Source organism: Parus major, chromosome 1, assembly GCF_001522545.3.
Source record: "Parus major isolate Abel chromosome 1, Parus_major1.1, whole genome shotgun sequence".
Taxonomy (NCBI): Eukaryota; Metazoa; Chordata; class Aves; order Passeriformes; family Paridae; genus Parus; species Parus major.
In genome coordinates, this window is record NC_031768.1 from 66486282 (window position 1) to 66505890 (window position 19609).

The 19609-nt window shown below is 41.1% G+C and overlaps 1 protein-coding gene across 9 annotated transcripts in view; it reads left to right on the plus strand.

Annotated features, from left to right (window-relative positions):
• STARD13 (StAR related lipid transfer domain containing 13) overlaps positions 1-19609 on the plus strand; it is a 285632-nt gene that overhangs the window by 240368 nt on the left and 25655 nt on the right. For 8 of the 9 annotated variants that reach the window (XM_015623486.3, XM_015623492.3, XM_015623509.3 and 5 more), the window contains 3 exons: positions 7991-8062; positions 10071-10152; positions 16986-17049. In XM_015623486.3, the coding sequence (XP_015478972.1) occupies positions 7991-8062; positions 10071-10152; positions 16986-17049 (218 nt within the window). Of the gene's footprint in view, positions 1-7990; positions 8063-10070; positions 10153-16365; positions 16389-16985; positions 17050-19609 lie in introns of those variants that run through there. The other variant, XM_015623541.3, reaches the window with a different exon arrangement.

The window sequence follows — 19609 nt, forward strand, 5'->3', positions numbered from 1 at the left end:
TTCTATCTCATAAATCCTGTTAGTGGTTTCAGCTGGTTAAAGTATTCTCCTTGTTTCTTGTCATAAACTGCTGCAGCATTCTTATGTGCAGCTGCCACATTTCATCCTAATGCAGCTGCATTTCACCCAGGGATGAAGTGATCCCTATATATAACTTTCTCTTCAGCTTTTATAAGCATTTAAAGTGCCTCAAGATGAGATGTGGGTTGCAAGCTATTGTTTTATTAGTGTCATCACAAAGTGCTGCATTGTACAAATCTACTGTAAGCTAAGAAGAGAAGTGGCTTTAAAGTGATACTTGAAGATAGTGAGAGTTAGGAGGGATTTAAAATCCTGTTTCAGGAATTTGAAAGAAAGACGGCAAAAAATGGGAAACAAACTAGCATGGAGTAAGGTTGTACAAACTGAATGGGCATGTGGGACAGTGGGTAGCAAAGTTGTCAGAGAAATGAATGACAGAAAATTAGTTTTAAGTGACTTCAGTGTGGAAGACATGGAAAGGAAAGGAGAAAAGGAAACCAGTAGTAAGTAGGGATTATGATGATGATGGTAAGGAGCAACCAAAAATCTCAAGAATATGCACAAAAGAAGACCTGAATCTCTGAATCTCTTGTTTTTATCACGTTACTGGACCATATAAGATGGATGGGCTTTTCAGCATCAGTTGGGTCTGTTAAACATCTCTGCAGTGTTATTAATGTTATGTCTGAAACTTTTTAAACCACTTGGTGTGCAAATCTCATTGCATTTCTTATGTTTAGATGCCTGATTGTGCTATACAACTTGTTACCAGGAGCTCCTTTAAAGTTTATATAATGGGATAATTCCCCAGGGAGTCAATTTTATGCTAGACTCTCAGGAACAGTAATGACTGCCTGATAGAGTGGCTAATTGCTCTGAACTGAGAGTCCCTCAGGACATTTCCTATTCCTAAGGTCTTTATTGTGTGCCTGCATGCCTGCTGTCTTGGTGTGCTGGCTGCTTCGGTGGCCCCTGCAAGTCACTCTCAGCTTAAAAAGTATGTGGAGTGTTGCACAAGGTCTCTCCTGCATGGCAAACTCTGATTTCCCTGTTGCTGTTTGCACAGCCACCTTCTTGTTATTTGCTTGAAGAAACTCATTGTGTTGTACACCTAGCTCTGATGATACCTAAATGGAAAAAATACTAATAAAGACACTGTTCCTAGACCTGTAAAGTTTTGTGCTTGATGAACCTGCTATAAATCTCAGATCTACCAGTTTTACCAGTACCCCATTAATTTGGGAAAGGAGTTCAGCATAATCCTTTCACCCAGGGGGAATGTAATTTCCTAACTCCTTGCTGGAATAACACACAGTTTTTCCTTGGGAAATGCAGCCTTGCTGAAGATAAAAGGCAGATAAGAGGCCTCCCAGCTGGGTTGTGCAGAATTTGGTTGCAGTAGAGAACAAAACAGTTGTTGGAGTCATTGAAATAAACATTTTACACAGTCCCAAACTATGTCTGAGTAAGAGAAGTGTCAGTAGCTCAGAAGGAAAAGCTGTACAAGCTGATCATCTAATCAGGAATAACCTTTTCATAACACTGTCTTTAGATTGGTTTCATTTATTCTATTCTGGAGAGTTATTTTCCAAATCTGTGGTGGTAGCAGTGAGTAGTCAGATAAGGTTCCAGCTCCAACTCATCTCCTGATACCAATGTCCTGTGGCAATATCAGTTCAGATTGCCTTCCTTTTTTTTTCATTCATTCTTTTTTATGAATCTCCCTGCTCTTGTGCTATGTATAGAGTGAATAGTAGTTCCCAATTTCCTATTTTTGTATTACCCCCTGATTTTATACCCTTTCTGCATAACCCTTGTTCATCTGCTCTCCAAGGTAAACAGTCACACTCTTTTAATCTCTCAGCATACAAGATTTATTTTCTCTTCATGTCCTTAAATAATCAGGCTTGTCACTTTCAACCTCTCTGAGAAGTCAGAGCATGAATGGACATCATTTGACTATTATTCACCAAGGGTGAAGAATTACACATAAAAAAGAAAAAGATCTTTTTCTATTGACATTTAAATTGTGTTCAGCCACAGTAGTTGAAAAGGTCTGTATTTTATTGTAATATTACTAGTACCACAATATTCCATGAAAGGTTTAGGACTACTAAAATAACACTTTGACAGTTTTATTTGTCCCTTCCTTGCAAAACATAACCTTGTCTCTAATACTAATTATATGGCATGATAAAAAATAATTCCAATGAAATTTCACTTTTGAAAACCTTATTATCAGGATTTATTGACGAGTATGCATCATATTGCAGTAAAACATACAAATTCATTGTATGCTTATGGTTTATTTTATTTGTTATATATTTATATTGTAAATGGTAATTTTACGGCTGCATGGTACAATTGCTGTTGAGTTATTATTGTAATTATTCTGGAAAAATCCTACAGAGTGGATGGGAATGGGCTAAACCATTAGACCTCTACCTAAAAGCATGAAAGGTTACTGAAAATTGTATCTGTCTTTATTAAATTACACAGGGATTTTTCCTTAGGGAGTATGAGAAGTTTTTAATTTTTCCATGCTCCACACCAAGTGCTTGCACCAGTGAAGTGAGATGATAATACAGTAATTAAGGTATTAACCTGCTCCTTGCAAGCTGTAGATCATGGAATCATAAAATCATAGAATGGTGTTGGTGGGAAGGGACCTTAAGGTTACAACCCCCCCTGCAGTGGGCATGGACACCTTTCACTTTACCAGGTTGCTCACCTTTGAGCTCGTTTTGCTGTGAATTTCCTATGTGAGTTCAAAAGTCATATTTTCTCGTATTCACAAATATATTCCTGTTCTATCCAATTTAGCACCCTTACACCCTACTGTAATCTAATTTCTGAGCTCTGAAGAAGCTTTGCAAATGCCACTCAGTGGAAACCTGTCAGTCTTTAGTGTTACATCGTAGCTGAGGGATGGTAGAGTGATGCATTTAAGTATCAGAAATTTGGAATTTAGATTTCTAAGGATAACTGAGGAGAGACATAACCCTATTTTTATGGCCAGATAAGCGTCAGGGATCTAATTCCCATCAACCTTACCTCTGACCTGTTTATGTACTTCTGGAGTGCTTTAAATCCCTATCCATAAAATAAGAAGAGTAACAGATAAATATCCTAAAGACTGAGCTACAAGGCCGGGGAGTAATGGCAGCTGTTGCAGTGTCTCAGACTGAGATGCAAGAAGAAGCCAAAAGATGCTTGAGCTGTTCTCATACAGCTTCAGCCTGCAAAGTACTTTTCTAAAGAACCCATCTTCCCATCTTCATGAGAATTCTTCTGAGAAGACATCAGGGTGCTGACATTGCTTGTTGGTGACTTGACAGGTTTATGGGACACAAGGGATGTACCAGGACCTGCGAGACAAGGTTGTCTCAGTGTGTTCAGTGCCTGGAGCAGGTCTCAGGTCTAAGACATCATCAGTGTTTCCTCCCCAAGAGTGTTCTCTGGTTTACCTTTCATAGAGGTCTGCAGCAATTCCTGAGTAAAAGGCATTTTAAAAGCCTGGGTTGAACTGAGCCTCCAAACTGATCTCAGAATGCCAGGTAGACTTTGTTATGGAAGATGCAGCACAAACTCATCCCAACAGTTTTCCTCCTCTTGCAGGAAAGAGTTGGACCAAAAGTTGGTGTAAAAACTTTTTAACTTTGGTTAAAAACCTCATCCTAACCACTTGTTCACTGATGTGGCTCCACAGTAAAATGCACTTCTTTTCAATTAATTGATTAACCATTTTCTCTAACATTCCCAGATATTCTATCTGAATCTAGTAAATTAGATTTAAGTAGTGAGCAATACAGGGGGAATACTAAAGTGAAAGTAACAGTGGTTTGTTACAGAAGATGAACAATAAAGGTTATCACATAAAGCTGACATAAACAAAATAGATGGGATGATTATGTACCTTATTTATTCTAGTTGCCAAATCTTTCAATACATTGTGCGAAGGGATATCTGCATTTAAAAAAAAAATGTAGTTTAAGAAAAAAAAGGGAGAAACAGCAAAACAGAAGATAGAAGAGACAGGGACAATGGCAGAAAGGCAGAAATAAGATGAAATACTGATATGTAGAGAAGAAAAGGGAAAGGACTATAGTAACCAGGTCTTAGCATTGATATTTGTAAGTGGTGATAAAATTCCAAGACAGAAAATTAATTTATTTACATGAGTTTCTCTTGACAGAGCTTTTCTTCCAGCAACTTATTAGACAGTTCTCCTGTGTTCCTTCATGTAAGGGAAGGACTGTTCCAGTGGTTTGACTTTCTTGGGCTTGTTAAAATGCAGCTAACGTAGGTTAAACTGCACCCTTAGAAAATTTGAGTCATCTTGCTAATCCAACAGCAGATCATTCCCACTTTGGAGGGTTACTTTTCTGCCAGCTTAGGGGGTTGGGCCATGTCTCAGAAGGGTGAGCCAGGAGCTGGTGTGGCAGGGACAGGAGCAGGAGAAGCAGCCAGCTGGTGTTGGATAGGCAGGGCAAGGATGTCCCCTTTGGTGGCAGCTGGCTGCAAGACTCTTTGTCTGGCATTGGGCAGAAACAAAGTAGTTTGTGAAGAATCAGAGAAAGTGTTGGAAGAGGAGGAGAGATGGCAAACAACTGTCTCCATTTCAGCCCCAGAATAGCCAGAGCCACCAATATGGTTTGTGGGAGACAAGCTCAGACCTGTTTAATACTAGAGATGGACTCAAAGCCAAGATTCAGCTGTGCTCTGAATACTTGTCATTTTTCCTGAATAAACCTCTCCTCATTTTGCTCTGAATTATAACTCACTAGTAGCAGAAAAAATGAAACGGAAAAGAGAAATTTGTTTTCTTCTGAAACTTAAAAAAACTTCTTAGAATTCAAGTCCTGTGAGACATACTGACAGTTGTCAATATTTGGGACTGAATTATTTTCTAGCCTTAATAATTAATGATTGTTGTTAACTGCTGCCCAAGCAGCAGGCAAATCATTCCTATTTTTTTTCCAGCCACAGAGCAGAACAGTAGTGCATAAGGACAAACCCATTATCAGGTGTGCTGGGGCAAACAGCCTTTTTGGTCCTGCCAAGGGAGATGCTGCTTGTGGTGGCTCACTTGCTTCTGGTAGGAACTGGAGGAACTGCCTCCTTCCAGCCTTGAGCCATGTCCTCTCTGAAATATCTTTTCTTACCATGCCAGCCCTGCTCTGTGCTGTTAACAAACTGCCTTGGTGCCACCTGTGGACACATGGGTTTCCAAGTCCTTCAGTGTTGCACCAAGACAGGGCATGTGCTGCAGGCAGGATCAAACCCCTGTATTGGCCTGGACATTGGAACAGAACTAGGACAACACTGCCAAAAGTATTTCTACCACCCTTTCATTGACATCTCCACTGAGGTCTTTTTGTGTGCTGCACATCTTTCCAAACAAGTCTTTACTAATGTTGCACTACAAAGTAAGAAAAAGCAAATATTAGCATATGGGCACAAAAAGACAAGGTTGAACTTAGCATGTCAAGTTATTGTTCAAACATTGCAGTATGCAGTAATAAAAGCATCTATATTGCATTCTGAACTATAACTTAGATTACATGCCCAGGGCAAAATAGTAGAAATCACCTTTGATGTCTGCTGAGGAGTGAATCCTTTGTTGTGCCTTTTCACCTAAACTGTAGGAGGGACCAAGAGGGGAATGTCTGGAACAGGTGCCCGTAGCCAGTGGGAACACACTTGTATGAGCAGTCATGTTTTGGGCTGTGCCAGCAGCCTGGTACACTTCCCTCCTCATGCTGTCCTCTGAATAATGGTGTGAGGCATCTGGGAACTGATACCATGTCTTGAGACTCAGTATCCTTTAAGCTTAGCAAATCTTACTCAGGGCTGAGGTAGTCATTCAGAAAATGAGAATACTCCCCAGAAATGCCTTCATGGAGGATACAAAGTTTTGAAGGCAGAAGTTAATCAGTCAATGATATTTTACTGAGTGCAGTGTGTTACAAACAACCTCATAAAAAAAAAAAAAGTAAAAATAAAACCAACAAACCAAAAACACCACAAAAAAAAACAAACAACCAAACTTAAAAACAAAACCTCAGAAAAAAGTGAGATCTACTTCCTTGATTATTCCCTATAATTTCTCACCCATTACAACCTGAGATTTTTTTAGATCTGCAACAATAGATCTAAAAATCTATTTGATCAATTAGATCTTTTTTTAGGTCTGCAACAATATTTCTCAGCAAGCTCCTCTGAGCAGCCAACTGCAAAAAAACACTGAAATATGATAAGTGTGTAAGAGCATTAAATGGTAGCATTCTCCATCACCCACAGCCTCTGTCAGTTGTGTTTCCAGGCCAGATGAAGCTAGAATGTACATACAGCTGTTCTGGGTAGTAAAATACATTTTGAAAAGGGATTGATTTGTCTGTGTTTCATGAGATTGAGTTAAGCAAAAGAAAAAAAGTCTCTTTAGGCTTGTCTTTTTTCCAAGCATTTAATAGAAATAGTCTAACTGGAACATAATAGAGATGTGCTTTCAGCACACAGATGTGCTGTAGTGAGAGCCACGTTTTATGTAAGCTGCTTATTCTTTTGTGCAGTGTCAAGAACTGAATGTACTTTCATACTCCGTTTTTTGGCCTTGACATGAACTAATGTCAAAGCAAATGAAGACCTGGTGGTAAATCCTTTTCAGCACTGCTAATGATTGTGACCATTGTGGAGCTGTTCCTGGCTGTCTAATCATCTTTGGGAAATTGAGCTTTTGATACATAGACCTTGTATTCTGAATTTTGATTTCTGCCACAAAATTTGCTGGTGTGATTCATTATTTAGGGGATCAGAAAGGTGTGCAGGTCACACACTGCAGAGTATATTCAAAGCAGATTTTATAGTGAGCTTCAGTGGGTAAAGTCATTAAGGGTATGATGAGTGATCTGAACAGAATAACACAGGCAAAAGTTCATGCCAGTATCTCTGCCCTATAAAAATGCATTTTAGTAGAAAACTGATTTACAACTGGAATTTTTTTCACATGCAAGGCAAAATATGCAGAAGAGCAACTGAGCCTGATCATCTTCTTCCAGTTCCATTGTTTGCTTTATAGTTAGGGTTTTGTATTATGGCTGTCTAGATTTTATAACCACAGATGTGCCAAAACCCTTGACTGGTTCATTCAGGTTGATTAACAAGCAACATAAAATGTCTACTTTCTTCAACACCTACACACCCTGTTTCTTCATGTTTTGCAAATGTACGAGGTGCAGATACGTGCTTTGACTTTGATCCTGTAAACCAAAACTGTTCAAGTGGTAGATCCTGATCTAGGTTTGGACAGCAAAGAGGTGTTTCCCAGGTTTCCCCTGAAACCCACATTTGTGTGGATGAGCCTCTGTTTTCGGTTGTTCCCCCAGCTGGTCTGGGAGCAGCTGCACATGCAGGCAGTGCAGGTGCTGGGAGAGCTGGACCCAGCACTCTGCTTTCCAGAATATGAGCCCATGGAGCTTGGTAAAAATAGAGGTGCCCCAGCAATTGTCCCTTCAGTATCATGACACCTGCACTGGGGCTATCCTGGCAGAGCTTTCTATGGATTTCATTCTGCTCCACAAGAAATGTCAGAACATGAAAGAATGCAGTGCCTGCTCCCTGTCACCATTTTCACCAGCTCCATCTTCACATCTTACCAGCAACTTACCCTTGGGGGTGAGGTAGATCACAGAGCCACAAACCTGGCTGAGCAGTTTCTGCTGCAAGGAGGTGGTTTAACACTTCATCCCAGCCACCAAGTGGCTTTTTGCACCCCAGGGTCCTGTGGAGACAGGCAGATTTCTCAGAGAGACTCTCTCCTGGTGCTACAAAGTGTGATTCAGAGCGATGACAGTACTTTAGCAGCAAATAGATCCTACCAAATTTCTTTGGTTTTACTTTGTAATTGAAAGAACTTCTAATTCAAAATAACAAAGTGTGAACCTTTTTTCTCTTTCCTCTTTTTGCTCAGAAATCGAAGCAAAGGAAGCGTGTGACTGGTTACGTGCAGCTGGATTTCCCCAATATGCTCAGTTCTATGAGGGTAAGTAGGTCTTTCTCCTCTTTGCGCGGTTCTGAAAGTGCACTGGGCCCTCGCCAGGAGAGCTTACAGTCAGCCAGCCCCACATTTGACTGAGTTATGGCCATGGCTGGATGCTTCACAAAGCCACAGCTGCTGGAGTCATACCAGTGCATAAAGAAAAGTAAGATTCTTACCCTCGTAGCCATGGGAAGTTTAAAAAAAAAGAAAAAAAAAGAAAAGGAGGGACAAAGCTTGTGCAAACCCCAAAGGTTAACAAAAACAACTACAAAATATCTAAAAACATGAGTCTGTTTTCTAAAAACTTTCTGAACTGTGCCTGAAATAAGATTAAAACACTAGAAGTTATTGAAAATTTCAATCATGCTGAAATGAAGACTGAAAACTCTGCAGTTACCACAAGTGAATAATCTGAGTTGCACTTCACATTTGCAAAGTAAGAAAAGCTGATAGTTCAGTGCTAACTCAGAGCAAAGTGGTGATGTCCCCTTCCTAGGCGTAAAGTTCATGCCCAGGGAAGCAGTGTCCATTCAGTAGTAGTCTGGGGACTGGAGCTGGGTTTTTCCTGCTCTCCCCAGCTGAGAGGGAAACTGCGGCTGAGCCTCATTTTTCCCAAAACGCGTGTTCTCCCTGCCAGAGACACGGAGCCAGCTCAGGCCCTCTCGGGTTTATTAGCCAAAAGGCAGCTCTGCCAAACACCTCTGGATACCTTCCAGGGTCAGCATGAGCCTGGAGGCAGCACAGATCCACGCATGGAGTGAGGGCCAAGGAGCCTCATGGGTCAGAGCCAAGTCTGCAGGGAGTCAGCTGGGACGCCATCCCTCCCCTTGTGTGGGGCTGAGGATGGCAGGGAGTGGGATGCTGAGGACACCCCTGTGGCCAGCTGAGGTCCATCAGGGCTCAGGTGCTGGGTCCTGTTGTGCTGCTCAGGCACCTGGGGACACGAGCACCATTCAGTGATGCTCAGGTGGCTCCACAGGAGGCAGGCAGACTCTGTTAAAAGTTCCAGCAAGGAACTAAGGCTAGCAAGCCTACCAGACCAAAACTGACACAAATGTGTATCTACCACAGTCCCTGGGTTGCCAGGAGTACTTTTGTGTCTGCCTTGTATTTGGAATATGTCAGATACTGACGCCACCAGAGAAAGGAGCACCTGCTGCTTGCTTAGCTCAAAGGGATGTGACACAACCTGTGCTGGGCTCCAGCTGTTCCCATGCAGTCAGTATGTGCTCTGGACAGTCTGTGTCTCTGAAAACAAGGTGCTTTTCACAGGCATCTATTATGTCAGTGTTGAGCAGTAGTGTCTGAAAATGCTGGCTGACATTCCTGTATCCCAGCATCCTGCTGAGGTACCTAAGCATGGCAGAGCAGTCTGGAGAGCAGCCACAGCACGGGAACCCTTCCCACCATTACAGAGCTGTGTCACTTTTCATTACTAATGTCAGCTTCCAGCATACTATTCTGGCTTTTTTGCTAATATTGGGGATTATAAATCAGTTTTTGGGGTTTTTTGGTTGTTTTTTTAAATTATTATTTTTTATTTGAGTAACCCTCTGTCTGAAATCATTGTTATTTGGATCTGTTTAAGAAAAAAAAAATGCTCAGAATATTTCTGGGCTTGGGCAAAGTCTGTCTAGCAAATACCTCATTAAGTCACTGTAATGAGAAGGGAAAAACCTTGTTGCTCATGTATATAAGGTAAGTGTGGTGGTAATTTCCTCATCTCATCCATTTGTGCAAGGTATTAAAATGAACAGCTAACAGTTGAGTATTTTTTAAAGTCAAAATGGAAATAATTTTGCTGTCACTGTAATTCACTGGACGTTCAGATATACCTTTAAAAAAAAATGTCAGAAAGGGTCACAGATGCAACTGGAAGGGAACCAGAGCTGAGTGAAATTGGTCATACTAGATTTCAGTGAGCAAGCAAATGCAAAGCAATTTAGATGTAGACAATGTATTTTCATTTGAGTAGCAAGCAGTCATCTTAATACTGTGTCTCCTTTTACAGACTCACAGTTTCCCATTGACATTGCTGCAGTAAAGAAAGATCATGATTTTCTTGACAAGGACCTTGTAGAACCTCTTTGCAGGTAAAAAAACACTCAAAGTTTCTTTTCTGATAATTTAAAAGCATGAGCTGATTTGCTTGTCTGGCTGCATTAAGTGATGAGATCTAAAATGCCACCATTCTGAGTTAATTTCTCTTACAGAAGATGCTGCAGTAGGAGACCCACTACACTCACAGAAAATATCACATGATTTTAGAAGACCCAAATCAAATGGATTTGAAACAGATGTTTTTTTAATAACTAGAAGCAGTGCAAGCAAACCCTGAATAAATGAGAGTCACATTTGAGTTGCACATTAATAACTCTAATGTCTCAGTCCAGCAAAAATGAGGAAACTTCATTGCAGAGAATTCATCAAGCCCTTTCCTCTGGCAGCAGGCACAGTTTTCATGCTGGTGTGATTCCCTTGGTACTCCCATTTGGTACCAGTAGCAGAAGTGGGACCAGACCCAGTAGTACAGACCTCCCAGTACTAGCGATGCTACAAGTGATCAGTGCTTTGCCCCTTCCTGTGCTCCCGTGTTTGCTGGTTATCTTGCTTTGTATACTCTGTGAAGAATGTACCGTGCTGCATTGCTCAAGTCCTGTGCCCCAGGACTCAAGACACAGCAATTTTGTGGCAGTTTTGCAAAACCACATTGCAGAGACATTGTTCCCCTCTTCTTTCCCCTGTGCTCAGCTCAAGCTGGGTTCTCCTCCTCTCCTCTTCAAGTCAGGACAAAGGAGTGTCTGGCCCTTAACCAAACAGGCTTCATTGCATGTTATGGAAACTTTCATAACACCAGCATCAAGATAACTGGACAAGATTCTATTTCCCCTTCTGCAACTGTGGCTAAAGTCAGCAGGAGATGCTGTTCCACATCATACTGTACATTGCAAGGATTAATGAGTTTGTGGTGGAGGAATGCAGAGAAGGTTTCTGAGAACCACCAGAAACAGGGCTGGAAGAGACTTCATCTAGTCCACATCTCCATTCCTGGCAGATCCAGGTAGTTTCTGGGCAAAGCTATCAGACTGCTTTCCCAAAACTCCCCTGCTGCAAGCAAGACCTATTGCTTCTCATGCTGTCTATTATGGCTATAGGGAACAGAATATTCTCTTTGCCTTTGTAATAGCCTTTGTGTCTGCAGATAAATCAATAGGAAAGACTTGGATTCTCCACTGATCTCCCTCACAGATGCCTGAGAACAGAATTAACTGCAGACTTGATCTAGTACTATTTGTGCTGCTTGCTGAGGGAGATTGCTATGCCCACACCTGAGAGAAACCTTCTTCCCACACATATATACATCCCCCTGCTTCAGTCTGGCATGATGGAGGACATACTTTGCTGCAGTTTGGGAAGTGGAAAGTGATAGAGATGGGAGATTGAGAATCTCTTCCCCTCTGCCCTTTACTACAAAGTTGAAGGACCACTAAAAAATGCAACAATGATGTCTGTTCTTCCCCTTTCTTGTGAGAGAAGCCAGTGAGATATAGTCATTTTCTAGCTCTGTGACTCTCTCAAATCATTCTTCACTGGGGTAATTGGCAATGGTGCTGCTACAGTCATGGTCACCAGGCATCCACTACCTACACAGCTAAAAATGGGAACAGCTCATTTCTTGCTCCTCCAGCCTCTCTGTAGACTCACAGATACACCTACAGTTACACTCTGTTGATATATTTATGAGGATTATTTTGCAAGCTGAGAAGATAGAGACTTGGTTGGGTTGGGAGTTTTTTCACTTTTATTAAAATATGAGGGTTTGGAAAATTAACTAACAGCTGGATAGATGTACTCATGGAAAAAAAAATGCTTTGCATTTGCCTAAATCAAGGGACAATGATAAGACATATAGAAAAAAAAACATAGACACAAATATTTCCACACTTTAAAGATAAATGGGTTTATGACTAACAACTTTTTCTGTATTTTCTTCAGAAGACAACACCTGTTTAATTTTTTGTTGGGAGTTTTTAAACAGCTTAGATCTTATAAAGGAATAGCTCTTCATAATATTAGAAATACAAGTATTATGTACAGGTTATGTTTTCAGATTGCAGACATTTAATTCGATGTAGTTCAGCAGCTTCAAACCCTTCGTTGAAAGTGAGCCATAAAAAGCCATTGTACCAAATGCCAAGATTCACAGAGACAGTGAACAGTGCCAGCTGCTGCCCCCAGTACCAGCTTTGTTACTCTGGGAGCTATCAAACCAGCATCTTCCAAGTTTTCCAGTGCAATGGAAATCCTCACAGTTCAGCTGACCACTGTGGCCAGTTCTCTGCCCTTGCTTTGCTCTGTGATGGTGTTATTGCGAGGTGCAGGCCAGTGCACAGTATGAGAGCTGCAGGCTGTGATGCACTTTGAGGAAGGAGAAAGTTAAAAAGGGCTGGTTATTATTTCTGTGTGCACAGATTCCCAGGTTGGCAGTCAAACTTCCATTCTTCAAACATTCAAAGCTGCCGTTAAAGCTATGTGTGACCAAGCCATCACACTGACTAATAGTGCATTCAGCACATAGTGCTGAACAAAATGGGCTTCTCTTTTTTTTTTTTTTTTGGAAGATAATTTAAAAGTTGAAATGCCAGCATGAATAATCAGTTTGAGCAGTTTTAGCTCTGAATAGTAATAGCATAAACACTGAATTTCTCTGCTCTTGTGGGTTGAATCTCAATCTCATTTTATATCGGTTTTCTTATGGCATTGAAGTAAACCACACAACGTGAGGCACAAATGAGGAGGAACCTTTTTTTTAAGGCAGCTGGTAGTATTTTAGTCAGAATGTCTAAGACTCCCTGTTGTAAAAGATTTCAGTGACCTTTTTGAGATATTCTAACATTCCTGCTGTTTACAATATAATTTGAAAATTTGGCAGAGTAAAAACCAAATTTGAGGCCTTTGGGTTAGAGGCGTATCTATCAAGACATTCCACTCAGATTTTATTGAGTAATGAACAATAGAGAATTTCCAGGCAATCTGCAGGCATATACTGTCAGCCTGCCAAAACAATAATTGAGCATGAAAATTTTATAGCTGTGTTGCTTCCAAAATAGCAGCAACCAACTTTGCTCTGGGAACTTTTGTGGCTGCTGTGATAAGAGGGTGAGAAGGAGAAGCCAAGGCACGTTGTACTTCTTGCATTCACATAAATACAGTGACTAAGAACATGAAGAACAAGTATATAACAGTCTGATACATAGTTCCCTATACCAAGCTCTTAAAATCTGAGCTGTGCCAAGCAGTCAGCAGCCTTTTTTTTCCATAGCAGTTATCTCTTAGACAGCTTGTAAACAAAGTGAAGGTTGCTGTATGGGGTGGGACATTCTCCCACCAGGGCTCTGAAATGTCAGTTCCATCTGCTGAGTTATCTTGCTCTAGGTGCTGTTGGGGGACAAGCCTGACTCTCCACGTACAGGACAGAAGGCCCTGCTCTGGAGGCAGTAGAATGGCTCCCACTGACTTCCAGGAGAGATTACTCATCTCATATGAGCCTGGAGCCTACAAGGTGGCTCCCTACATGGCAGCCATGATCAAAAGGTGATCGGAAAGCAATATATTCTCTCCATGCACAAAAACTGGTGGAGAAGGGACATGCCAGTGCCAGCCTTGCACACCAGCCCTAATGGTGCTGGGAGAACTCTTACTTAGTGTTAAGACCTCAGCAAAGCCCAGCATCAGGAGCTTGATGTCCTCTTGCCAAAGTTGAGAGAACCAGAGGGAGCCAGGCAGGGCTATGTGTGCGCAGCACCTAAACTTGGCTAGGAATAACAATAAAGCAAAGAAATAGTGTTGTGGTTCCCTCAGAGGGGAACCACACGGTGTGTTTTTCTGGTCAAAATCCATAGGAGAGGGCATTCGTGGATCTGCTGATGCAGGAGACACTGTGCTGTCCATGCTTGTCCTCCCCATGATGCCACTCTTTCATGACTGGCCTGTGGTTCTGGCTGCATTCCAAAGCACCTGCTTGAAAACAGCTGCAGAACAGGTCCAGGGATTCTCCTGGCACTTCAGCTCACTTCAGAGCTGTCTCCCTATTACTTGGATTGCTGCCTCTTACTTGGATTGTTCTTAAAGCAGGGCAGCGTGTCCCCCGCAAGGTTTTCCAGCTGGCCTGAGCCTGCATAGCTACAAGCTTGTCTTTATTTGTAAACACTGCTCAGTGCTGTAAAGAATGAAAAAGTTGGAGATTTTCTGCTTCTGAAGAACTTCTATCATAAGAGTTAACAATCATAGCACTGGGATTGGGATTCAGAGCCCTAAGGACTGGTATCTATGGCCATCTTACATCTCCTCAGATAGCTCAGACTTCTCCATGTGTTATCTGGACTGAGGTACCTGCAGCAGCTGAAGGCCAGGCTTGGTATCCAGAGGGTCTAAAATAGCACCAGAAACATCTGTTTGGGCATCTAAATATCTCTGCTGGCTTTTTAAGAATTATTTCAAAGTGCTAAACCACCTGTGATGCTCTGGAGAAGAAATTAAATTAACATCACTGAAACACTTACTGTAGCACATGTTTTGCAGTCTTTCCCTGAACAGTGCAGAAATTTCCAGATACACCTTCAAATGCATCCTAGATTATTTGGGTTTTATATAGCCACCTCTCTTGTGTTTATTTGATGTGTTTTTCCCTGCCTTTTCTCAAATCCAGACTGTGTTTTGTTAACATTACAAGCAGGCATTCTTTTCCCATGTTTTTAAGCAGTGGCGTAAAAATGCTGTGCTCCTCTCACTTCAGCTGGGATATTGGTGACAGCCTTTGTAGCCAGAAACTTCTGGTTTTTTCTTCTTTTTGAAACATTTGCTGCTGAGGAGTTGGCTGCCAGTCATCTCACAACTTTAAACTGATGAGAAAAGCTTTCTGCCACCACTGGCACATCAACAAGGCAAAGGAAGCTGAAACAGACTGACTTTGATTTGAGCTGCTAGTACCAGACAAACTCACAAATATGATCATTAGTTCTCTAATTTCACTGGCAAATCTTTCCATAGCCCTGGAAGAGGCCCAAAAAACATACCAATGTTTTGTAGAGGGATGAATTTAAAACCTGGGGTTGAACTCCCTGGCGCCCAGTAAAAAGTAGTTTTGGTTTTGGTTGAGCAAGTGTGGAAATGTAGTTACAGACTTTTCCCTTCAGCACCAGCCAGCAGAAAAAGAGGTGCAGGGACTCCAATATTAGCCAGTATTCACCACTCAGAGGAAGCTGTCTCCAAAGATAGAAAGCTGAGCTGGAGTTCTTTGAAAATGTGTCTGTGCCTCTGTATACTTGGAATTTATATCGATACACACATTTAAACATTTTGTGCTCAAAAGAAGCACTGAACATTATTCAGCCCCAGGCCCCAAGAAAATGCCACTTTGGGTTGAGAAATTCTGTGTTTGGGCAAAAGAGGAGTTTTGCAATAATAGATGTAATCCCAGAAGATGATCTGTGGGCAAAAGGCTGTAGATACAGCTACACAGCCACAAACCCTGGAATTTGTTTCAACATTGCTATCATGCATGCAGGGTGTGCTTGTGCATACATTATACCCAAATTAATACCATGAGCACAGGGCTTTTCTGATGCAGCATAACAGATTTATTGGCTTGAGTTAGGGTGGAATATTTGATCTGCAAATGAGCAGGTGATATTTTGAGAGGATTTTTTTTTATTTTAAGGAAGATCCACATTTGATGGGTCGGTTCTTTGTTAGTGATGGCAATTTGAAAGGTATTCTAATATTAGAAGTTCTGTGGAGAAATATGTTAATGCCATAATATTCTTATGTTATGTGAGAGATTATATTATTGATCTGATACTTTTTTCATGTGTCCTTGTAACTTATCACATGCATTTCAAATTTTAAGTTCTGGAAATCGGAGGCGCCTCCCAGTGACCCAAAAGCAACAGAGACAAATCTTGCTGTAAAGACACAGGAGATGTCTCTACAGCCAACAGAGGAGTGCTGTGGACACATGGCTCTCTCACTCTGCCTCCCTTTATTTTGAAATTCAGTCCTAGGTATGGAAAATTTTCAAAGTCAAACATATTTAACTTTGAGCCTTTGCTTTTAGAAGTTGGATGGTTTCATGGATCAGGATCTTTAAGTATAAATAAAACCAAATCAATTATCATTATCACAGTAGGTTGTCTATTGAAAGAGCATGTTTACTTGTCCTCTGGCTGTCCTTGCATATGGACACACACACACACGGATTGTCATTTCAACTCACTGTCATCACAGGACAGCCTTGGATTTAAGGAGCATAAGCCTTACAGAGACTCTGGTAACATCAGTATGAACATGATCAAAAAATAGCTAAAAATATTTATTTAAAAATATTAGATTTGTTACATGTTTGGTGTGTTAACCTGTGTGTAAGATCCACAAATAGGAGAAAAAAAACAATTGGCTTTGGAGAATCTTTTAAGTAGAAGCTAGAAGTTTTGTATGTTAACCTTTTTAAGGAGTTGCCAACTGTCAGAAGTGAGGAACTGCAGCTGATTTTTTGTTTGGTCTTTCACCAGTGCTTTGAAATCCCCATTTTAGACCAATTATGTTACAGTCCTGCATAAGGCAACTCACCTCCTTCTCTTGTCATTTTCCCAGCTATCACAGGTGTTTGATTATAGTTGTTTCCTGTGCTAAGTACAGAAATATCTATGAATTGAAAAGCAATCTATCAAATCTGGCTATCAAGTAAAGTGAAACTAAGGGTCACTCTTCATACAGTGGTCATATGGATGGAATAGATGACCAGTATCTTTTCTGAAGCTGTTATATGCAGTTGGCACCCTACAGTAAGATAAATGTTTTGAACTTGCAAAAAATCATGCCCTTTAGTCAGAGGCTGCTAATCTTTTGAATTTACTTTGCCCTGCAGACGACTGAACACACTGAACAAGTGCGCCTCAATGAAACTCGATGTGAACTTCCAAAGAAAAAAGGTAAGGGAACTTCATTAAATATACCCTGGCTTTTGTGATAAGACCACCCCAATTTTGCCTTTAATTCAGTAATGCTCTTAAAAGTAAGTTAAGTTTGTATTATTTTGAACATGCATGTCAGAATTATCTGGATGCATGATAATGTGAATTGCTGAATCTTGAAACTACAAATAGAATAGAAGCTGTGAGTAAACACTACGTGTGCTAGAAGGGCTCACACAGTACTGAAACTCTACATGTGTGCAATTAAAGCAAGCAGGGGAAAAGACAGTAAAGCTTCATTAGCTTGTTTGTCAGTGCTGTATGAGTACACAGTGGAAAATCCTGCCCAGAAAAAATGGAAGCTGCTCAGATGAAAACAACAAACAACAGCCTTTCTTTATTTCTTGTACTGACTTCTTCCCAGTTAAGGATATGAAAATAAACTCTGTCATCCTTACAAGCTTCTGTGTAACATGGAAATTATCTGAGCATAAAGGGTTTCAGTGAGGGCTGCAGAAACAGCCTGTTGATTTTGAGAGCTTTGTAACATATCCAGCATTAACTGTTTTCTGGTCACAAATTCCCCAAAGTCCTTGAGTGTTGTACAGTGGTAGTTGTCAGCTCTGAGAAATCTTGGTTTCTGTTTTTCCTTCCTTGAGTGTTCGTCTCGTGCTTTCCAAAAACTGCCTCCAAGAGCTGCATTTTTTATGTCTTTGCAAAATTCAGTGTCATCATAGTCTATTCAGTGTTTGAGCTTGAGCAGAGGATGGTTTTAATGTCCAGATATCCTGCTTTGGCACATGTCTGCTTGTTCCTCTGTGTACTAGCCTCTTCAGCTTCTATTTTGTCCATTCCCTGGAGCTGCAGGGACTTTACTGCATCACAGGTTTTTCTCATCTTGGGTTTTATGTTGTGTCAAAAAGGGAGGATTTTTTTTTGTTGTTGTTATGTTTGTTTTTCATTAATTTTTTGCTGCCACTCCTCCCTGTTCTGACCGGATTGAAGTCCTCGGCTGCTCTCCTTGCAGATGACCATTAATTTTTGGTGGAAGAGACATGGCTCCACTAGGTACTCTTTCAAGGGGATAGCAGTTAGTTGGGTCTGTACCTGCAGAAGGCCACAGAGAACCTGAGAACAGAAAAATGTAGACAAAGAGGACTTGGGGGAGATTTTAGTCCACAGCTACAGAGCAGCTGAAAGTAGAAGAGAATGTGGGTGAGAGAAGAAGAGGAAGGAGAGCCTGCTGACAGGAGGAAATGTAAATGCAAGTGTAGAAGCCAGGAACTGGGTCTGAAATTGATCACCAAACTAAATAAATCTTTCTCTGAAGATACTGCCTTTCCTAATAGTCTCTGTGGTAATCTGAACAATGAAATGCAAAATCATCTTGCTTTGGAGCTTCAGCATAACAGGTATGCACAGGACTAGCACAGCTGCTTGAGTGATTCACCAAAATATGGCCAAGCAAGCTGCCAGGCAAGGTTCCTGTGAAAGCCAGCACAGCATGAGCGTTCCCCACTGCCCACTCTTCTACCCAGACCAATCCCACTGTGGGCTGCTGTCTTCTCTTGGCTTCATCAAGATGCAAACAGAAATCCTCATGTATGTGTTGCAAATATGTCCACAAGCGATTTGGACAGACAGAGATTAGCCTTTGGATTAACTGCCTTCTGCAGCTGTCGATTTATGAGAATTCCTGCCCCCAGCTGGAAAAATGTGGCAGAATTCCACGGCAAATAAATCCACTATTTGCCTTTTGTTAGCATCCCTCTGTATTTCAGGCAAGTACACCCTCAGTCAAAAAGCTGTGCTATTTTAAATCAGCTGTGACAAATCTGTGAATCAAAACCTCTTTCTCTTTGGCAAATGTTACCAGTCACTCCTCAAGAAACTTGCCCCTTCTCATCTTCCCAAACATAATGGTATTAACTGGACTTTTGAATATGCTCCAAAGCCATGCACTTGATTTCACCCCAGGTCAGTAGAAATATACAGTCACTGCTCCAAAATGTCTGCTCTGCCTGTGTCAGATGAATCATTGCTTTCAGACCTTCTCTTGATCCGCTGTCCCCCTAGTTGGTGACATGTGGGTGGGCTAAGTGCTCTCAACATTTTTTCTTGGACAGTTTCGTTTGTCAGGACACTCAGATATCTGACAAGAACAGTGGGTCATTCAGGATGTTCATGGCTTCCAGAATTTCTACTGATTTCATCAAAAGAAAAGCACAGTATGTCACACGACTCATAGTGCAGCTGAATTTGTAGTGAGTCACCATGGCAGTATTTCAGCATCCAGATATTTCATTTTATATTTGCCTGATTTTGCTTCTGATGGAAACACAAATAAGTTTCTTTATCAATTAAAAAGAACCCAAAACTAAGCTTTTATTTAATTGAGCTTCAAATTTTGACACTGAAAAGCCCCTGTATTTTTCAAGTGATTCTTGGGCAGAATGTAATCCTGTCTTTGCTGTGGTTAGAGGCAAAACCTGTTTACTACCAGTATCCATTTCTGTTCATCTCTGCTTTGCAAAAAAAAAAATCTAAAAAACAAAAAACCCTCAAACAAACAAAACAA